This window comes from Gossypium hirsutum, chromosome A09, assembly GCF_007990345.1.
Source record: "Gossypium hirsutum isolate 1008001.06 chromosome A09, Gossypium_hirsutum_v2.1, whole genome shotgun sequence".
Taxonomy (NCBI): Eukaryota; Viridiplantae; Streptophyta; class Magnoliopsida; order Malvales; family Malvaceae; genus Gossypium; species Gossypium hirsutum.
This window is the reverse complement of record NC_053432.1, coordinates 33,520,373-33,538,964: the sequence shown is the minus strand read 5'-3', so window position 1 is coordinate 33,538,964 and position 18,592 is coordinate 33,520,373. Positions and strand designations below refer to the sequence as shown.

General features: G+C 33.5%; 2 protein-coding genes across 2 annotated transcripts; one reads left to right on the top strand and one right to left on the bottom strand.

Annotated features, from left to right (window-relative positions):
- The first annotated feature begins 3,391 nt into the window (after positions 1-3,391).
- LOC107934036 (uncharacterized) lies at positions 3,392-3,751 on the top strand. Its single transcript, XM_016866372.2, has one exon. It carries the CDS (start codon positions 3,392-3,394, stop codon positions 3,749-3,751), a length of 360 nt encoding a protein of 119 aa, XP_016721861.1.
- A 2,714-nt stretch (positions 3,752-6,465) lies between these two features.
- LOC107934040 (uncharacterized) lies at positions 6,466-7,076 on the bottom strand. Its single transcript, XM_016866376.2, has one exon. The coding sequence runs from the start codon at positions 6,802-6,804 to the stop codon at positions 6,592-6,594; it is 213 nt and encodes a 70-aa protein (XP_016721865.1). The 5' UTR covers positions 6,805-7,076; the 3' UTR covers positions 6,466-6,591.
- Between the last annotated feature and the right edge of the window lie 11,516 nt (positions 7,077-18,592).

Genomic DNA, 18,592 nt, shown 5'->3' with positions numbered 1-18,592 from the left:
ATAGCCGTTGAAGTCGTTCGACGACTTTGAGGTAAGTCTTCGAGTAATGACCTACTTGAATTATATTGAAATGAATAGTCATACTAATGAGGATAGTCGAATGTGCTTAGAGACTATCTTATAAAGCCATTGAAATCATGCTCTTTGTGTGTGGCTACTAAGCCGAAAATTGAAAGGTTTTAATAAATGTTTTGTGTTTGAGCCTTAGTAACGAAGAAATGATATGGATGTGTTATGATTATTGATATATGTGTGCATGAGCATTGGATTATATCCGGCTAAGACCCGAAGGCAATTATGCGAGTTGATATATCCGGGCTATGACCCGAAGGCAATTATGCGAGATGATATATCCGGGCTAAGACCCGAAGGCAATTATGCGAGTTGATATATCCGGGCTATGACCCGAAGGCAATTATGCGAGATGATATATCCGGGCTAAGACCCGAAGGCAATTATGCGAGTTGATATATCCAGGCTATGACCCGAAGGCAATTATGCGAGATGATATATCCGGGCTAAGACCCGAAGGCAATTATGCCGAGTTGATATATCCGGGCTATGACCCGAAGGCAATTATGCGAGATGATATATTCCGGGCTAAGACCCGAAGGCAAATTATGCGAGTTGATATATCCGGGCTATGACCGAAGGCAATTATGCGAGATGATATATCCGGGCTAAGACCCGAGGCAATTATGCGAGTTGATATGTCCGGGTTAAGACCCGAGGGCAAATGTGTTTGCGGCTGTATTCGGTTAAATACCGAAGAAACTTGGGTTTGAATGTGAGTGTTTTGTGCTGTAACTAATTTAATAAATATGCTTGACCAACCCGAATGATAAGGTATGTTTGCATGTGCATTGGAAAAGTCGGTTCGTTTTAAATAGTATTCGTGCGATCGGCTAACGAATTTTCGGCTTTTAGAAAGGTTGATACCTTGTGTATTATGTTGATGAAGTGTGAAGTAAGTATGATTATGAGAATGTGTGTTAATAAAGTTGATTTAGTTAGCTATGTGAATGTAATACTGTAGTCAAAGCCGATTCATTACTTGAGACTTACTAAGCTTAAAATGCTTACCCGGTTGCTTTGGCTCTCTGTTTATAGATTTTGTTCGTTAGCTATCGGATTCGGGATCAGCGAAGTCGAAGTCATCTACACTATCAAGCTCTTTGGTACTCTTTAGTTGAACTCTGGATATGGCATGTATAGGACTACCCCCTGTTGTTTAAGTTCTTTTGTGATGTATGTGTGTAAAGCCATGCGAAAATGGCTTGTAAAAGTGGAGTATGGCATTAGACCATTTGTGTTTATGTATGTATATATATATGGTTTCACGATGTGACTATGGTTTGAAATGGAAGTGTTGGGCTAATGATCAGCCATTGGAATGGCTAAATATGATCACATGTGGACCTATGTATGGCAAAACCCCTAGTGGTCCATGGTAACCACAAAATAGGTAAAGTTTACCTTGAAACAGATTTTGACAGAACAGTGGTGTAGAATTGAAAAATCACATAAATTCGTAGGAGTGGAATTAAATAGTGAATAAATTATGTAATCGAACCTTGATGAACCTACTTTCATATGGAAGTAACGAACAATCATATGAACAGTACAGTAAGAGATATTCGGGTTCTTGTGGAACGGGGCCAGAACAGTTTCTGGATTCCTGTTCCGCCTTTGGAAATTCACTATAAATTGACCAGAGATAATAGGGGTCATACCATATATGCATGGATTCCTCTCTGAGTCTAGTTTCCATAGAAAAACGGCATCAGTATTGGATCCCTGTACAAGGAGATATCCAAGTCGTAATGCGCAAATGTCAGGGTAGTCGATCCCTGTAACATGGGAGACTTTGACTAATAACTGTACTAATTGGCCCGACAAAAATTCTAGAAAAAAATCATAGGTGGGGAATGAGTCTAGTTTCAGGGAAAATCACAAAACTGATTTTCGAGTTGTAAAACTCAAGATGTGATTTTTGGAAGCGACTAGTACACAGACTGGATAGTGTCTGGAAAATTTTTAAAAGTCTGTCAACACCTCGTATTCGACTCCGGTGACGGTCTCGGGTTTGGGGTGTTACAGGCTCCACATCAGCTAACTCAGCAAACAACTGAATCAGATCAATTTAGTGACTCTGATCCCCAAAAAAGAGCAACCATTATTTCCACGTCTTCATCATCTACTAATTCCATCTCGGTGAATTTGATGGGATTTATTGAAACTGGAAATTTGTAGAATAGTTTTGAGATCCTCCTCCTACAATGTCTAACCATTGTTGCACTGATCCTTTCCTTCATATCATCAACCGAGACATTTTTATTAAATTTCATTGTTATTTGTTGGTGACATTTAAATATACATCTAACTGTTGTTATCAAAATTACTCTATTGAAATAAACGAATGCAGAAAAATTGATTATCCATATTCACTAAATCTATAAAAAAAAATCTAAATATGCAATTTTAAAAATATATATATTGCCACAAAAAGTAAAATTAATATCTACTGACATTACGAATTCTTCTCTTTTTCTCTTTTTCTACATAATTTTTTCCTCTTCTATTCTTGTCTTCTAAACCGTTAAAAAATACTAGTTAAATAAGAATTGGTGTGGCCTATAACAAACCCTCCACAGGGTGCCACCTATGACAAAGCCTCCATTGGTGCTGCCTTTCAGGAAGCCTTCACTTAGGTGCCGCCTATCAGACACCCTTCACCCACTGTTACCTGTAGTTTAACCCATTTTACCCGTGTATAGGAGTAGTATATTGGTGCCGCCTATCCACAACACTCCAGCCTTAAAAAATATATATTTATTAAACGGTCAAATGATTGACTATCGAAATCAATGGTGGTGCTACCTCTCCGCCACCTCTATCATACAATTTCGTAAATAAAGGTAGTGGGATACCATTTTGGTTTTTTATTATAGAAGTAAAAAAAGCCTTGGAAATCCTTTCTTTTATACGGGAAACTTAATTTATATCCTTATTTGCAAGGTAAAATAAAATTTAGTAATAAGTATTTTATTTTAATTAGATAGGATAAATTATAAATTTAAAGCTTAAAAACATTCATTTTAGTTCAATGATTGAGAATATTTTAATTCGCATGTTGTCATTGACAATGAAAATCCAAAAATTACTTGTTAAAAAAATCAAATATAAAAAATATAAACTTTAAAAAAATTGAGTAAAAAAAATCCAAATTCAGAAAATCTAATGATAAAAACAAAATTAGAATAAAAACCCATAAGAACCCAAAATCACTTTTGAAGTGAACCCACTCAATTTCCACCTATTATATATAGCCACCCTATGGGTTGCCATACTGCGCACCATTTGCATAGTTGATATTAAATCAAATAGCAAAATGGAGTCCAACCGGAAGCACCGAGGGTTCATCAAGTCAAAGCTGACGCCGTTCTACAGAGCCGCGAAACCAGCTTTATCGGCGATGCCGTACACCACTAAGGTAAAACCAAACCAGGCTTCTTCTACGACAGCTTCGGTCAGCTTCCACGACTACAAAATTTCGCAACCGAAGCAGGTTTCGTTTTTCGTACCAGCAGCTGATAAGAAGCGAGAAAATTTAAGCCAAATCGACACCTTCTTCGGATTTGCTGGTGATGAAGCTGTTGATATCAAAGCTTCAACTTACATCTCTTCCGTTCAAGAACGTTTCAAGCTTGAAAGAAACTCTGAACAAGTTATGCTCCAAGAAACTCACTAGACAAAACTAGATAAACGTTGTTGATGAAGCTCTTACTTAGTTTTTGTGCTGAATTAACTTCCAGTACTAGCAATAAAAAACTCCTTGGCCTTTTGCTGGATCCTCCATGATTTTCATTTCGTGTATATAAAGAACAGGGAGGTGTTTTACCGATATTGTAGCCGTAATTTTTTTATGCAGAATTAAGCCTAAATAGAATTGTTTTATCCATGTGCATGTAAGCCAACCCAGGAAACATCTTGCAAAATTCACAACTAATATATTTTGCTTCACGACTCACTCTGATTTATCATGAATATGTAATTTAGTATTTATATGGATGTTGAATATATCTATTTTGATGCACCTTATTTATCTTAATTTGATTTTTACTAAATATTTCAAAATTTTAAAATTTCTTAAAGACATGTAAATATGTAAACATAAATTTTCATAAAATTTTCAATATAAAACATAAGAGTTTCTCTATATACAATTTTTATATATTTATCTTTTTAATAGTTATATATAAAACGTAAAATGATAATTTTATATAATTATATATATAATTTAAAATGATAATTTTATATAATTATATATATAATGAGTAGAGTGGAGCGAATAAATAATTATTGTAACCATTGTATACATTTTATCCAAACAAAATTTACTCGTCTGACCTTGCTTCTATTACAAAAATTTCTTTCCATTTTAAACAAATTAATTTAATATCAATTCAATATTCATGAGTGTAATTTATTTGATTTACTTTGCTTTTGATATAAAATGCATTTCTTGACTACCCTTATATATATTAGTTTTAATAATAAACGCAATGCTCTTAATATCAAATGGTAAGTTTTTTTTAAGGAATCAAATGCTAAGTTAGTTCATTTCTTACCTTGCTTTTGTGCACGCCCGGGACATTAGCATGTGGCAAGGGTTTTTAATGCTCATAGAATTCATATGGGTCCTCTACGACTCTCTCTAAATTTATTTGCTCAATTTGTAAACTTCAGTGCCATTTTTTTTTTTTTTGCTAAGCCCGAAAATTAATATTCATGAAAGAGCCCTAAAACAGGGATACGACGAAGGGTTAAATTACCCACAGGAGGCACAAAAACCGTACAAGAGCTAAACAAAGAGAACACCCCTACAACACGAGATCAATCTCGAAACCAACTGCTAAACCACACTCAACAACAAGGCAGGTATCATAAAGGAAACATAAACATGGACAACCACAAAAAGTGGTCAAATGACAGACCAATACAATCAAGTCTCGAAGTTGAACAAAAGACAAAAGAAACTCTCACGATGCCACACTCAACAATCATCACATCTGGACCATGCAGAAACTGCAAAATACCTCAGTAAAATCTCCAAGCCAATACCGAGACTACGCACCCTCGTAAAGATAAGAACCCAACACTCCAAACTCAAAGAGCAAGACCCATAAACAGGAAAAGACAAACCAAAAGGAAATGGAACTATCAAGAACATCCTACCTATATGTCCAACCTTAATATATTATCTTCAATATCCATCAAATCCTTAACCGCATCTTCTTCATTTCCAATAATTCTAAGACCCAATTTTTTCCCGAGTTCCAACGTATCCAAAGCCTCATCTCGAAATTTTTTGTTTCGATTTTGGAATCTAAATCAGAAAGGACTCATTCGCAAATTGCCCCCCAACTGACTTAGGCTTCAGAAACCTATTTTTACATTTCCTTCCTCTCTCTTTTCTTTTTATCCAAGATCTGCTAATTAAGATATTTAACATTCCTAGATTTAATTTTGTAGAATTCCTTGCTTAACCGACCTTCGCACTCTACCAGATTGAGCAACTTGACCTTCATACTCGAGATGACGTGGTTTGTATATGGTGTGTTTAAATTTTATTCGCACCATGTGCCCAAGCTTTCCACGTGGGAAGTGTGCATTTGATTACAATTTAATTTAGATGTTTATTCTAAGTGATATTTAAAACTTAAAAATTGGCATATTGGTCAACAAAGGATCTAATTGATACATTATACTTTAAAGATTCAATTAAATATTTTGAAATTTTAGATCTTAATTTACAGTTTAGACAATATTTTGAGGTTGTTTGGCACAATTAGCCCTTATTTTGTAATTATTTAGTTTTGAAGATCTCTTTGGCTTTAATGCCGTTTATTCTCCTTGGTTCTTTGGTTTGGTCATCATTTACCGCTTTGTTAGCGTCGTTTCAATGTTGCCTAAGGTTCGGAGGTCGTTCGTTGCTTTTAAGGAACATGTCATGTCCCTTGTAACTCTCCATTACATAATATTCTTCTCTACTTTTTTTATTTTCTTGTAAAATTTCTCGGTGGGAGTTTTCTTATTTGCGTGGACATATCCTTTGTTTTTTACATCTTTGAGGCTGTCCTGAAGCTAAAACAGTTTGTTCTTATGTTCCTTTAAAGAGACATTCGACAGTTTATTTTCATGCCGTTTTTGCTTTGTATACTGGATTCCATTAACCTTGTTTTGTGTTGGAAGTTGTTGAAGCCCAAATTGGGAAAAAGTTGTGTTTTCTCTTTTAGAAGTTAAGCAAGCATGGGGTGTTTCCAGAATTTTCTGCCAAGAACTCGTTGCTTTATTCTACCAATGGCAACCTCCATGAAAGTAAAAACTGTGTGTAATTTGCTTTGTTCTACCATTTCACTGATTCACCATATCCATACATCAAATATATATAGACGATATAAATAAACGTAAATCACCAAAGATGTTGAGATTTTGAAAAAAAACTAGAACAGTTTTATCTGAAAACCTACAATTTGTAAGGAATAAACATGGAATGGAGCATGATAGCGTTGCCTACTCTTATCTGCTCTAGCCTGAGTAGATGTGAATTCCAATAGCTATCACAAAGATGGTGACTAGGCCAAAGAATATGATTGTGTGAATAAAAATGGAGATGGGGCTGGTCTGAAAGTTTGCAAATTCCACTGGCCTTTTGTTTCCAGGCAACTGACAAAGCAACCCTGGTGTGCACAACACGAACAGCACCGTTGCCACTAACACAGGCCCCCAATCACCCGACATTGCTCTCCTTTTGTTTCTTCAACAGTTTTGAAATTTATGGGGTGGAGTTGAGAAATGCATGAAGGTTTTATAGCAAATTTTTGCTTAAGAAGGCCAAGTCAACCACGATAAAAAGGAGGAAGCAGAGAGAGAGAGACAGGTGGAGAAGGACAAAGGGAAATGAATTTAAGGACAAAGAGAGAAGCAGAAGACAAAGGAAAGGTTCATGACCGGAAGAGGAACTTGGAGTCGACGCTGTTTTGATTGGAAGAAGCCCTTGGACGGCCTATTTTGGCATCAAACCCTGTTGCTTGCTTGAATAAGCGTAAAGAAAACCATTACACAACAGTAAGTTATGTGCTACCACATGTTTAAAAAAAATTAAAATGGTTAATCATGTGATGTCATGTTTTAAAAAATTTAATTAAAAGGACAAGCAGCTGTATTTACTATATTTTTATAGGTTTAATGTAATATTTAATAATTGAATTTAATATTTAAATTTTTTTTGTCTAATTTGTTATTTGAATTGAATATTTTTCTAGTTTAGTACCTATTTTTTAAATCTAATTTGGAATTTGAACTTGATAGCTTTTTCAAATATAGTATCTAAATTTTTTGTTTGTCAAATTTGCTATATAAACTTGTCAAACTTGTCAAACGTTATATAATTTACCCCGTTATACTAACAATTATATTTTTTTATGAAGCAGCAAAAATAATCAATATGGCATATGACATGAAATTTCTTCTTTTGTATTTTAAATATTCAATTACTTTTAATTTAGTTTAATTTAATTTATCTTAATTTATTTTAAATTGAACACAATGAATTTTTTTTATTTTGATTTTTTTTAAAAATCTTCTTGTTTTCTTTTTCAATATCAATTTGTTAAACATAGTTCAAAGCACAATTTTTTCACAAAATTCCTTTGATACAGATGATAATATTTGGGGCATTTAGGGCTTTGTGAAAATCAAGTCATGCTTTAAGCAGTTGATCCTTCTTGAATCATTCTTGTCATGAATCATCAATGTAATCTCAACTCACTGAAAAGTACAATTTGAGCATATTATTTAACAAAACAAATGAAACTTCAAATAAATGTAATTGTTTTTTTTTCATTAATTTACATGCTATTTGTCACATTATGGTTATACATTAGCTATATTTGTCCACTCGTAAAAAAGCTAACATCATTAGTGTTGGGGTAAATTGTATAACATTTGACAAATTTAGGTACCAAATTGGACAATAACAGCTTGGATAACAGGCTGTGTGAAAACAGGGCATACATACTGACTTGTACCACACGACCGAGGACACAATCGTCTGCCATGGCCGTGGAAAAACTAGGGAGGTTACTGATTTAGGTCACACAGCCAGCCACACGCCCAAGTGCCAGCCTGTGTGCCACACACGGCCAATAGACACGCCCGGGTGTCTAGGTTGTGTCAAAATTGTAAGGTATATTGCCTTAATTCGAAAGGGTACCCTAGAGGGCATACGACTGTGTAACATAGCCGTGTGTCACACACAGTTGAGGCACACGATCGTGTCTCTACCTATGTGGACAAAAATTTCCATTTGCAAAGCCAATTTGCCACCCTTCACTCATGCACACATAGCAACCAATTTGGAATCATTTCTATACACTTATAGGCAGCCCAAACATACCAATTCACACACATATAATACCATCTATCATCAACCATTTTAACTACTCAATTCCACATTCAAAACATGCCAAATCATTATGCCAAAATCATCATAACTTGCATAAGTTCCATATACATTAATTCATCATATTTTCATCTATTTCATATCACAAAACACATCATTAAACTATATCAACAACTAAGGCCAACATACCCAAAACAAGTCAATATATGTAAGGCATTATGCACAACATTTAGGCCAACTTAAATGACCAAATACATACCAACATTTTCAAGCTATACGTAAGCCAAATCTCATGACTTAAATCATAATTCAAAACATATCTTCAACTCACTAGCCTATACATGCCATATACCATATTTACAAGCATCCAAAAATACCAACAAGTAGTCGATAGTGTGATGATGGTTCTCGATGATCTTTGATGTTCGAGCTAGCTTTGATACTCTATAAAATAAGACAAATAACACAGAGTAAGCTTCATAGCTCAGTAAGTTTGTACTATTTAAGTACTCAACAGTTCATTATATACAAATCATCAATTAATAAACACTTAGTAAGTCTCATATCATCATTCGATTCTAATCCATGACCATTTATCATATACTTACAAATCCTTCAAGCTTCATACACATAGTTTCAACTACTATAGGTTTTGTACGTACCTGTACTTTTCCATATTTATTTATTTCATTTTCACCTTATTGTTGAATACGTTAAACCATCTAGAAATCTTTCAATACTCAAAGAACTCGCACACTTAGTGCATAAACGATAAGCTGAAGCTATATCGATATCGTGCACTTAGTACCATCACATTAAACTGAAACTCACTTGGTATCAGACACTTAGTGCCACATAAAATCGAAGCTATTCTAATTTGCACACTAAGTGTTGTATATAGCCGAAGCTATCGCGAAATGCACACTAAGTGCCAAATATAGTAGATTTGTCATCATGCACAGTCGTAGTTGCATATATACAATTTATGCATTATTAAAGCATTAAAATATAATTGTAACAATGTTTATCACATACAAACTTACCTCATACTCGATATTGACGTATCGGATCGATTACTCGTTAACCTTCGATTTTCCCATATCTAAATCTGAATTATTTCGTTCTTGATCTTAATTAAGCTACCAAGTTGCTGAACCTTAAAATGCTTCCAAAGTCTCTTTTCTTTCTTTCTATTCGGTTAAGGAAGAAAAAGATGGACTAAATTTGGCTTTAGCTTTATTTAATTAACCTTTATTTACACAATACTAAAATGCCATTAATTAAAACATTAATCAAACTTATAATGGATGACCATTTATCTCATATTCCATTATCAATGGTCTAATTACATTATAAGGACCTTTCATTTAATTAGCCATAACAAATAAGCACTTTTAACATATAGCATGCAACTTTTGCATTTTACGTGATTTAGTCATTTTTCTCAAATTGAGTTATTAAACGGTAAAATTATTTCACGAAATTTTCACACATATATAATCACATGTTGTAAACACCAAAAATAAATTTACGACCTCAAATTTGTGGTCCTGAAACTACTATTCTAATTTAGCTAAAATTGGGTTGTTACAACTCTCCTCCCTTAGGGATTTTCGTCCCCGAAAATCTTACCAACGAATAGGTTTGGATATTACTTTCTCGTAGCATCCTCGGGTTCCCACATAGCTTCTTCAACCCCGTGTCAATTCTATAATACTTTTACTAACGCTATTATTTTATTTCTCAGCTCTTTGATCTCACGAGCTAGAATTCGAATCGGTTCCTCGCTGTACGATAAATCTAATTAAATCTCAACTTTGGTCGGGGAAATAACATGTGGAGGATTAGATTTCTTAGCAACGATACGTGAAATACATTGTGAATCGTTTCTAACTCAGATGGTAATGCTAGCCGATAAGCAACTAGTCCAACTCGCTCGATAATCTCGTACAGCCTGATGAATCTCGTACTTAATTTGCCTTTACGACCAAATCGAAGTATTTTCTTCCACAAAAATACTTTCAGAAACACTCTATCCCCAATCTAAAACTCAATATCTTTTCGTTTCAAATCTGCGTAAGATTTCTGTCGATCTGAAGCTGCTTCCAGACTATCACGAATTACTTTCACTTTTTGTTCGGTCTCTTTAATTAGATCAACCCTGTGAATCTTATTCTAACTTAGTTAGGTCCAATACAAAGGTGTTCAACATTTTCGACCGTATAAAGCTTTGTACGGTGCCATTTTAATACTCAATTGAAAACTGTTGTTAAACACAAATTCAATCAACGGAAAATACCTTTCCCACGTGCCTTTGAACTCAAGAATGCAACATTTCAACATATCCTCGAGTATCTGTATAACTCATTCGGATTGACCATCTGTCTGCTGGTGAAATACAGTACTAAAATGTAGTTTTGTGCCTAGTGCATCTTGCAGTTTCTTCCAAAACCTCGAAGTAAATGTAACACCCTTCGGCCGTATCCAACGCCAGGACAGTGTTTGAGGTGCTACCGGACTTAAACTCAACCAATTTTAGGAAATCGGGCCATAAAATTTTGATCAATTTAAGACTTTTCATTTCTTATGCAATTTGTCCCTTATTTGGGCTTAGGAGGCCCAAAACATACAATTGAGGCGGTTCGGGACCAAACCGAGGGTTAATAAGCAATTACCCACATGATTTTTTAAGGTAAAACATCATAATTGTACAATTTACTCTTGTTCAGGTTAACCTATTTTACTAAGTTATAGTTACTAATTCATTTATATCTAGAGCTACAAGACTCCAAATTAAGTTTTGTTAATTTTCCTTGAAAATAGACTCATATACCTTTCACCCATAAAATTTCCAGAATTTTTGGTTTAAAAAACTAGTACAGTTTATTCATTATAGTTTCCCCTGTTTTGCTCTCCAACAGTTCTGAGCTTTCTTCACTAAAAATTAATTTTCCCATAGTACAAAATTTGGATAATGCTCTCATCTATCTTTCTAGAGAATCGACTCATTAAGGATTTTAAAAATATAAATTACAACCTATAATTATTTTTATATGTTTTTTAATTATTTTCTCACTTCAAAATATGGGAGTACCAATTCATTCAGACTTTGTCTCACAACAATTTAAATATCTCATAATATAAATTTCAATTGCATATACCGTTTCTTCTATGTGAAACTAGACTCATTGGCCTTTAACCTCATATTTTATTGACCCCTAATTTAATTTCCACAATTTATGGTGAATTTCCAAAGTTGCACCACTGTAGTAACCCAAAACTGCCAAGGCTAAATTTACTCATTCATTACTATTATTCACAAAATCCATACAATACCATTTCATTCATAATGGTAAGAACACATAATTATGCTTCATAAGCATAAATCCATAATCTCAATGTCATCAAGTATCAAGGACTTATTCCAAATCATGTCATTTTCATAATATTCACGAAATACTATATACATCATAGATCATCACATGTCAAGGCATCACACATAAGTTTAGTGTACATACCTGTACAACTTGTAACATAACTCAAAGACATACTCGCCAATGGCTTATCTCATTAGGATCATCAACGAATACTTCGCCAAATTACCCGTTGAACACTTGGAATATAATCGGATACACGGAATGCATGCACATAAGTGCCATGCCCACAGCTAGACAAACTCAATAGCCTGCGGAATATATGTGTAGCCAAGCTACCATGTAACCGACCCATAAGTTAACTTGGACTCAACTCAACGAGTTCGGATGCCTAGTTACATCTCACGAACTCGAACTCAACTCAATGAGTTTGGAACTCAAATATCATAGTGACATGTCACTTGTATCCTAATCTATTCCCAAGGTTCAAATGAGATTTTCCTCAATCACACATCTTTGCCGTCTTCCACGGAGTGTTGGAACCGATACTTGGTAGCATTTCATATTTATCGAATTGCTCACATAATTTGCATATTTCTAAATAATAATCCACAAAGCATAATATTTCATAATAATAATCATCATATCATATAAATAACATTAAATTACTTAAAATAACAATTATGTTACCACATTTACACATGAACTTACATCTCATTTAATATCAAGGCAATAACTTTAAATTACACATTGCATTATTAAAAATCATATGAACTTACCTCGTATGTGAAAATGGCCATTTTTACCATTTTGTCCACAACCTGATATTTTTTTATTTTAGCCCGAATTTCGATTTTTTCTGGCTCTATCATTTCAAATATAGCCTAATTAGGACTCACATTATTCAAATTAACCCAAAATCATATTTTGGAAAAATTACAATTTTGCCCCTAAACTTTGTCAAAATTACATTTTTGCCCTTAGGCTTGTAAATTAAACTTCATCCTATTTCCTTATGTTTTATGACAGCTGATAATTTTTCCCTTCTATAGCAACATCAAATTCGCACTCTAACATGTACTCATGAACATTAGGTATTTTTACCGATTATGTAGTTTTACTCGTTTTCACGTAAAATCGCTTAGTAAAAGTTGTTTAACACAATTTCAGGCTTCATATTCTACCATAAAACATCAAAATAAAAAAAATTCACCTATGGGTTTTTTTCCAAATATAAATCCTAGGTTAAATTATTGATAGAATAAGCTTAACCAAATTATCGGGATTTCAAAAATGTAAAGAACTTTAAAAACGAGGCTAAGGAGCAGTTACAATCGAACTTGGGAGTTTGAACAAACCTCAACCATGGTTGCTGCTGGTAGAAACGGTTGAATGAAGAAGATGATAGCTAATTTGGCCTATTTCCCTTTTAAATTCTTTTAATTTTTAGTTTACCAAAATACCCCTAACTTAAAATTATTTTATTACACCCTTTTCACGTCTATTTTTTCCAGAAATTAACCAATGGTCTAATTACCATTTAAGGACCCTCAATTTAAAATTTCATGACAGTTGGATACCTCTAGTATGTAGAACTCAACTTTTGCACTTTTTACGATTTAGTCCTTTTGACTAAATTAAGTGCCCGAACGTCAAAATTTTCGAACGAAATTTTCATGAAATTATTCCTTGAAATCGTAGACCATAAAAATATAGTAAAAATAAAATTTTCATCATCGAATTTGTGGTTCCGAAACTGCTGTTCCGACTAGGCTCAAAATCAGGGTGTTACAACTCTCCCCTCATTAGAGATTTTCGTCGCCGAAAATCTTACCGAAAAAGTGGTCTTCACTTAGATTCCTCAATCTCATACACGATACCAAAGTACCTTCGCTCAGACGGTGCCTCCAATACAGCTCTTTAATTTCTCATATGATCTGAAAACTTACGGACTCAACTCCCAATTGTTCTTAAAATTTCAAAGGCTTCTAAGTTTCCCATGATATAATGACATAAAACCCGGATCTCAATTTGGTTTATAGAGACTAGAATTCCAAGAAATCCAAAAATCAAAGGGACCTGCACTCTTCCGAAATAATCATACAGATTTTCATCATCGATAAATCACAATCCAATAACATTTGAATCAAATTACAGTTAGTCATTACTCTCTGAATGAATAGGCAAATTTTCACTGTGAGCTTCGTATAGTTCTTTCTGTACAAGCCTCGGAATAATAATACCATGAATCAGATCCAATCTAAAATTCAACATCAGAAGTCAATCCTCACTGTACTCTTTTAGTTTACTACTCACTATCACATTTTCCTCTTTCCGCTACGAAAATAATTCTGATATAGCGTCGAAAATAATCCTTCTCATTCTCATCCTAATATTAATACTGGCAGAGATAATTCTGGTAGATCCTGATTGTCGGCTTTAACCCCATCAACAACTCAAATTTTCTGTGACATCAAATGCTCCAAACTATCACATTACCTTATATTCTTGAAGCACATCACCCTTCATACAACAGTGCATTACTGAAAATTAGGAAATCTTTATTCAATGCAGACTAGTCTAGTTCAAACGTTTTGGTTAGCAATATTCTCATCTGTCCAAACCTTGCTAACATGTAATAAACTTTTCAGCTTTCGCAAGATGAAAACTTTATCATTCTTAGTAGCTTTAACTCATATCAAAATTTTCTAAGAGATATACACTTCTCGTTCAGACTATTTGCCTTTTACCCGTAAAGAAATGAAATTCTATTATTAGACTTGGGAAAAATGATCCTGACATAATTTTCATATGAAATCTTTCAAATAAATAATTCACACAGATTAAACACTCGATTCGATCTAAACACCATTGAATGACATTTCAAGTTATCCTTTCTTCTAGTTACTAAACAATTCATCTGTAGTCCTTTACTATTCATTCCTTACGCTAATCAAAACCATCTCAATTGTATTAGCTCAAGTAACCAAAATATCTCAATTGAAGTCATTAATTATAATTGACTTACTCGAGAGATGTAATCCACCATACCGATTGAAACTCGCGCTTTTATCACTTATGCCTTTGCTGTTGTCAAATCCTTACACGAAAATTTGAGAAATTCCAATACTAAAATCACCACATTACCAAGATCAAATTGGAAGTATAGTCATGCTTGTCATGATTATCATGAGCTGAAGAACGCACTTCGAACATAAGTCATAATTAACAAATTATGGAATAAAGATAACAAGAAAACTGAATAAAGAAATCCAAGGTACGATACTATGCCAGAAAATCGAAAACCAAACTCATAGGAAAATATAGAAGATCTCGAAAATTCCTCAGAGAAAAGAAGTCCAGAAGAAAACATCATTTAATCCCACTGGAATCAAATATAACAAGAACAATGTATCTTCCCATACATATATATATCAAATGGAGCATCGAGTAGAAGAAACAATATCATAATATCATACATATCCTCTCATCAATTCTTATCAGACGAAATGTAATAAAATGCCCGAGGAAATACAGCAATACAAATTATAAATCAGTCAGACTATCAATGCTTCTATCTAACACCAGGATTAGAAAACATTCCCATATAACAATAATTTATTCAAAAGATCAACATCCATAGAATTTTTTCTAAGAACGGATAAATACATAGAACATCTCAGAAGAAACTGCTAAATCTGTTCAGTCGTAACTGTCACACTCAGATATTACACATTTCAAAGATCATTTCCCACAACTAGTTCTGCCATCACAAATTTCATGTTAGACCTTTCACTAAAGAAGACCAGTTCTGAATAAATTGTGATTTACACTTTTTTCGACCTTGTACCTGAGTAATTCAATTTACCAAAGTAAATTCATTCTCTAACTGGAACAGTGCATCTAATAATCTTTATGTCAACCTGATACTTTTCTAGCTCTGCCTTTACTTATCAACTCATTTTCAATCTCTAATCATACTTATAATTATTCTATCATTGAACTCTTTGGTTTTTCAACCGGGAACTTATTCAGTACAAATCTCATGAAATTCCATTATAAGCACCACTTCGATAAGGGGGAAGGGTTGTAGGGCCTCTGACTCGACTTTCTTATGCATATACATATGACACAACTTTCGTCATCATAGCAACATTGTTAAAATCATGTCATTCATTTCAGGCAACGCAACAATCATGTTGGTTTACACCAATTTTCCAATTATCCCATTTAGACAAGTATACTTATGCATGCATCTTATGATTTCTGGATAGCTTTACTTATCCATTCATTAAATCAAATAAGTCATGCTTATGACATCACATAAGGGCCAAACAAACATGAATATTTGCATCACAATCGCAAATTTCACTTTGTGTATCATCATATAAATATCATTACAATCATATAATTCAGTCCAAACAATTTAACATAGATAAGTTCATTTCATTATAATCCTTTATCTCATAAAAAAATCATTAACATTCATCAACATTCAATGTCCAATCAAGACAATGACATTTTCATCCGTATCATGATATTATGAACCCTTACTCATACCTCTACAAATTTCTATTTATCCCATTCAACTTGTCAAGTAAGCCAAGTGCACTACATCATATGAGCATTAAGCAAATATAGATATTTATCACAACATAAACTTTCATATCACGTGTTATCACATATATATCATAAACTTTTATTCATACTTTTCTGAACTGAGACTTATCATAATCATAATTTTACTCAAATACCTTCAATCACCTTGAACATGGTCAGTGTAGCTCGGTTGGAGAGTACCTTTGTCTAAATAAGACGGTGCTCTTACGCGTCGAGAGACATCACACTATCATGGATCCGTGGCATGTATAACTAGACTTTTACACATGCTACGTTAGTCCGAGAACTTACTAAATCATAGCTCTGATACCACCAATTGTAACACCCCTTACCCGTATCCAAGGCCGAAACAGGGTACGAGACATTACCAGACTTAACCATACACATAGACGAAAACCAGGCCATAAAATTTCATTTAATTCAAAACTTTTTGAACACATGCAAAGACTCATATTTAAAGATATATAACGTGGCATAAATTAGCACTTACACATCCATAATTATGCAATAACATGTCATTCACTTTAAACATATTTGCTTACCGTCCTGTATATAATAACATTCTTACATTAACTAGAACTAGATATGCTAAATCTTATTCTCATTTTATACCATAATAATGTAGTTACCAATTTGTCCATTAAACATCCATATTCAAGGCAACATTACTCATTTCCATTTAATTCATGATCTACTGGCCTACATTTTACTTACCTGATGTATTACCAATCATGCATAACAAACAAAGCTAACTATATCATCACATCAAAACATAGGACATGGCATGATTAATTAAACTTACAAACCATAATGGATAAGGACCACATCTCATGATCATATACGATAACTCAATACTGACCGGTACGTCTGGTCAAAGTCATAATAATAATACATATCACAAACTAACTTCCTCTACATGCCACTCACTTGATATTTCTAATATTTGAATTAATTCTCCCAAAAATGATAGCTTAATAGTGTGATTTTGCCTCCGATGATCTCCAACCCCAAGCCCACCTGCCAAAATTGAAGAAGTAGAGTGGATGGGTAAGCTTTACGCTTAGTAAGTCCATATGAAATTAATAAGCAATTACCTACATGTTTTTTTAAAGGTTAAACATCATAATTCTACAATTTACTCTTGTTCAGGTTAAGCTATTTTACTGAGTTATAGTTACTAATTCATTTATATCTGGAGCTACGAGACTCCAAATTAAGTTTGTTAATTTTACCTGAAACTAAACTCATATACCTTTCTCCCACAAAATTTCCAGAATTTTTTGTATAGAAAATTAGTACAGTTTATTCATTAAGTATTTCCCTGTTTTGCTGTCCAACAGTTCTGAACCCTCTTCACTAAAAATTATTTTTCTCATAGTACAGAATTCGGATAACGCTTTAATCTATCTTTATAGTGAATAGACTCATTAAGGGTTTTAATAATATAAATTAAAACCCATAATTATTTTTATATAATTTTTAATGATTTTCTCACATCAAAACAGGGTATTACGAATTCATTCAGACTCTATCTCACAACAATTTAAATATCTCATACTTAAATTTCGATTGTATATACCGTTTCTTCTATGTGAAACTAGACTCATTGGCCTTTAACCTCATATTTTATTCAGCCCCTAATTTGATTTCCACAATTTATGGTGAATTTCGAAATTTTCACCACTGCAGTAACCCAAAACTGCCAAGGCTAAATTTACTCATTCATTACTATTATTCACAAAATCCATACAATATCATTTCATTCATAATGGTAAGAACACATAATTATGCTTCATAAGCATAAATCCATAATCTCAATGTCATCAAGTATCAAGGACTTATTCCAAATCATGTCATTTTCATAATATTCACGAAATACTATATACATCATAGATCATCACATGTCAAGGCATCACACATAAGTTTAGTGTACATACCTGTACAACTTGTAACATAACTCAAAGACATACTCGCCAATGGCTTATCTCATTGGGATCATCAACGAATAATTCGCCAAATTACCCGTTGAACACTCAGAATATAATCGGATACAAAGAATGCATGCACATAAGTGTCATGCCCACAGCTGGACAAACTCAATACATGTCACTTGTATCCTAATCTATTCCTA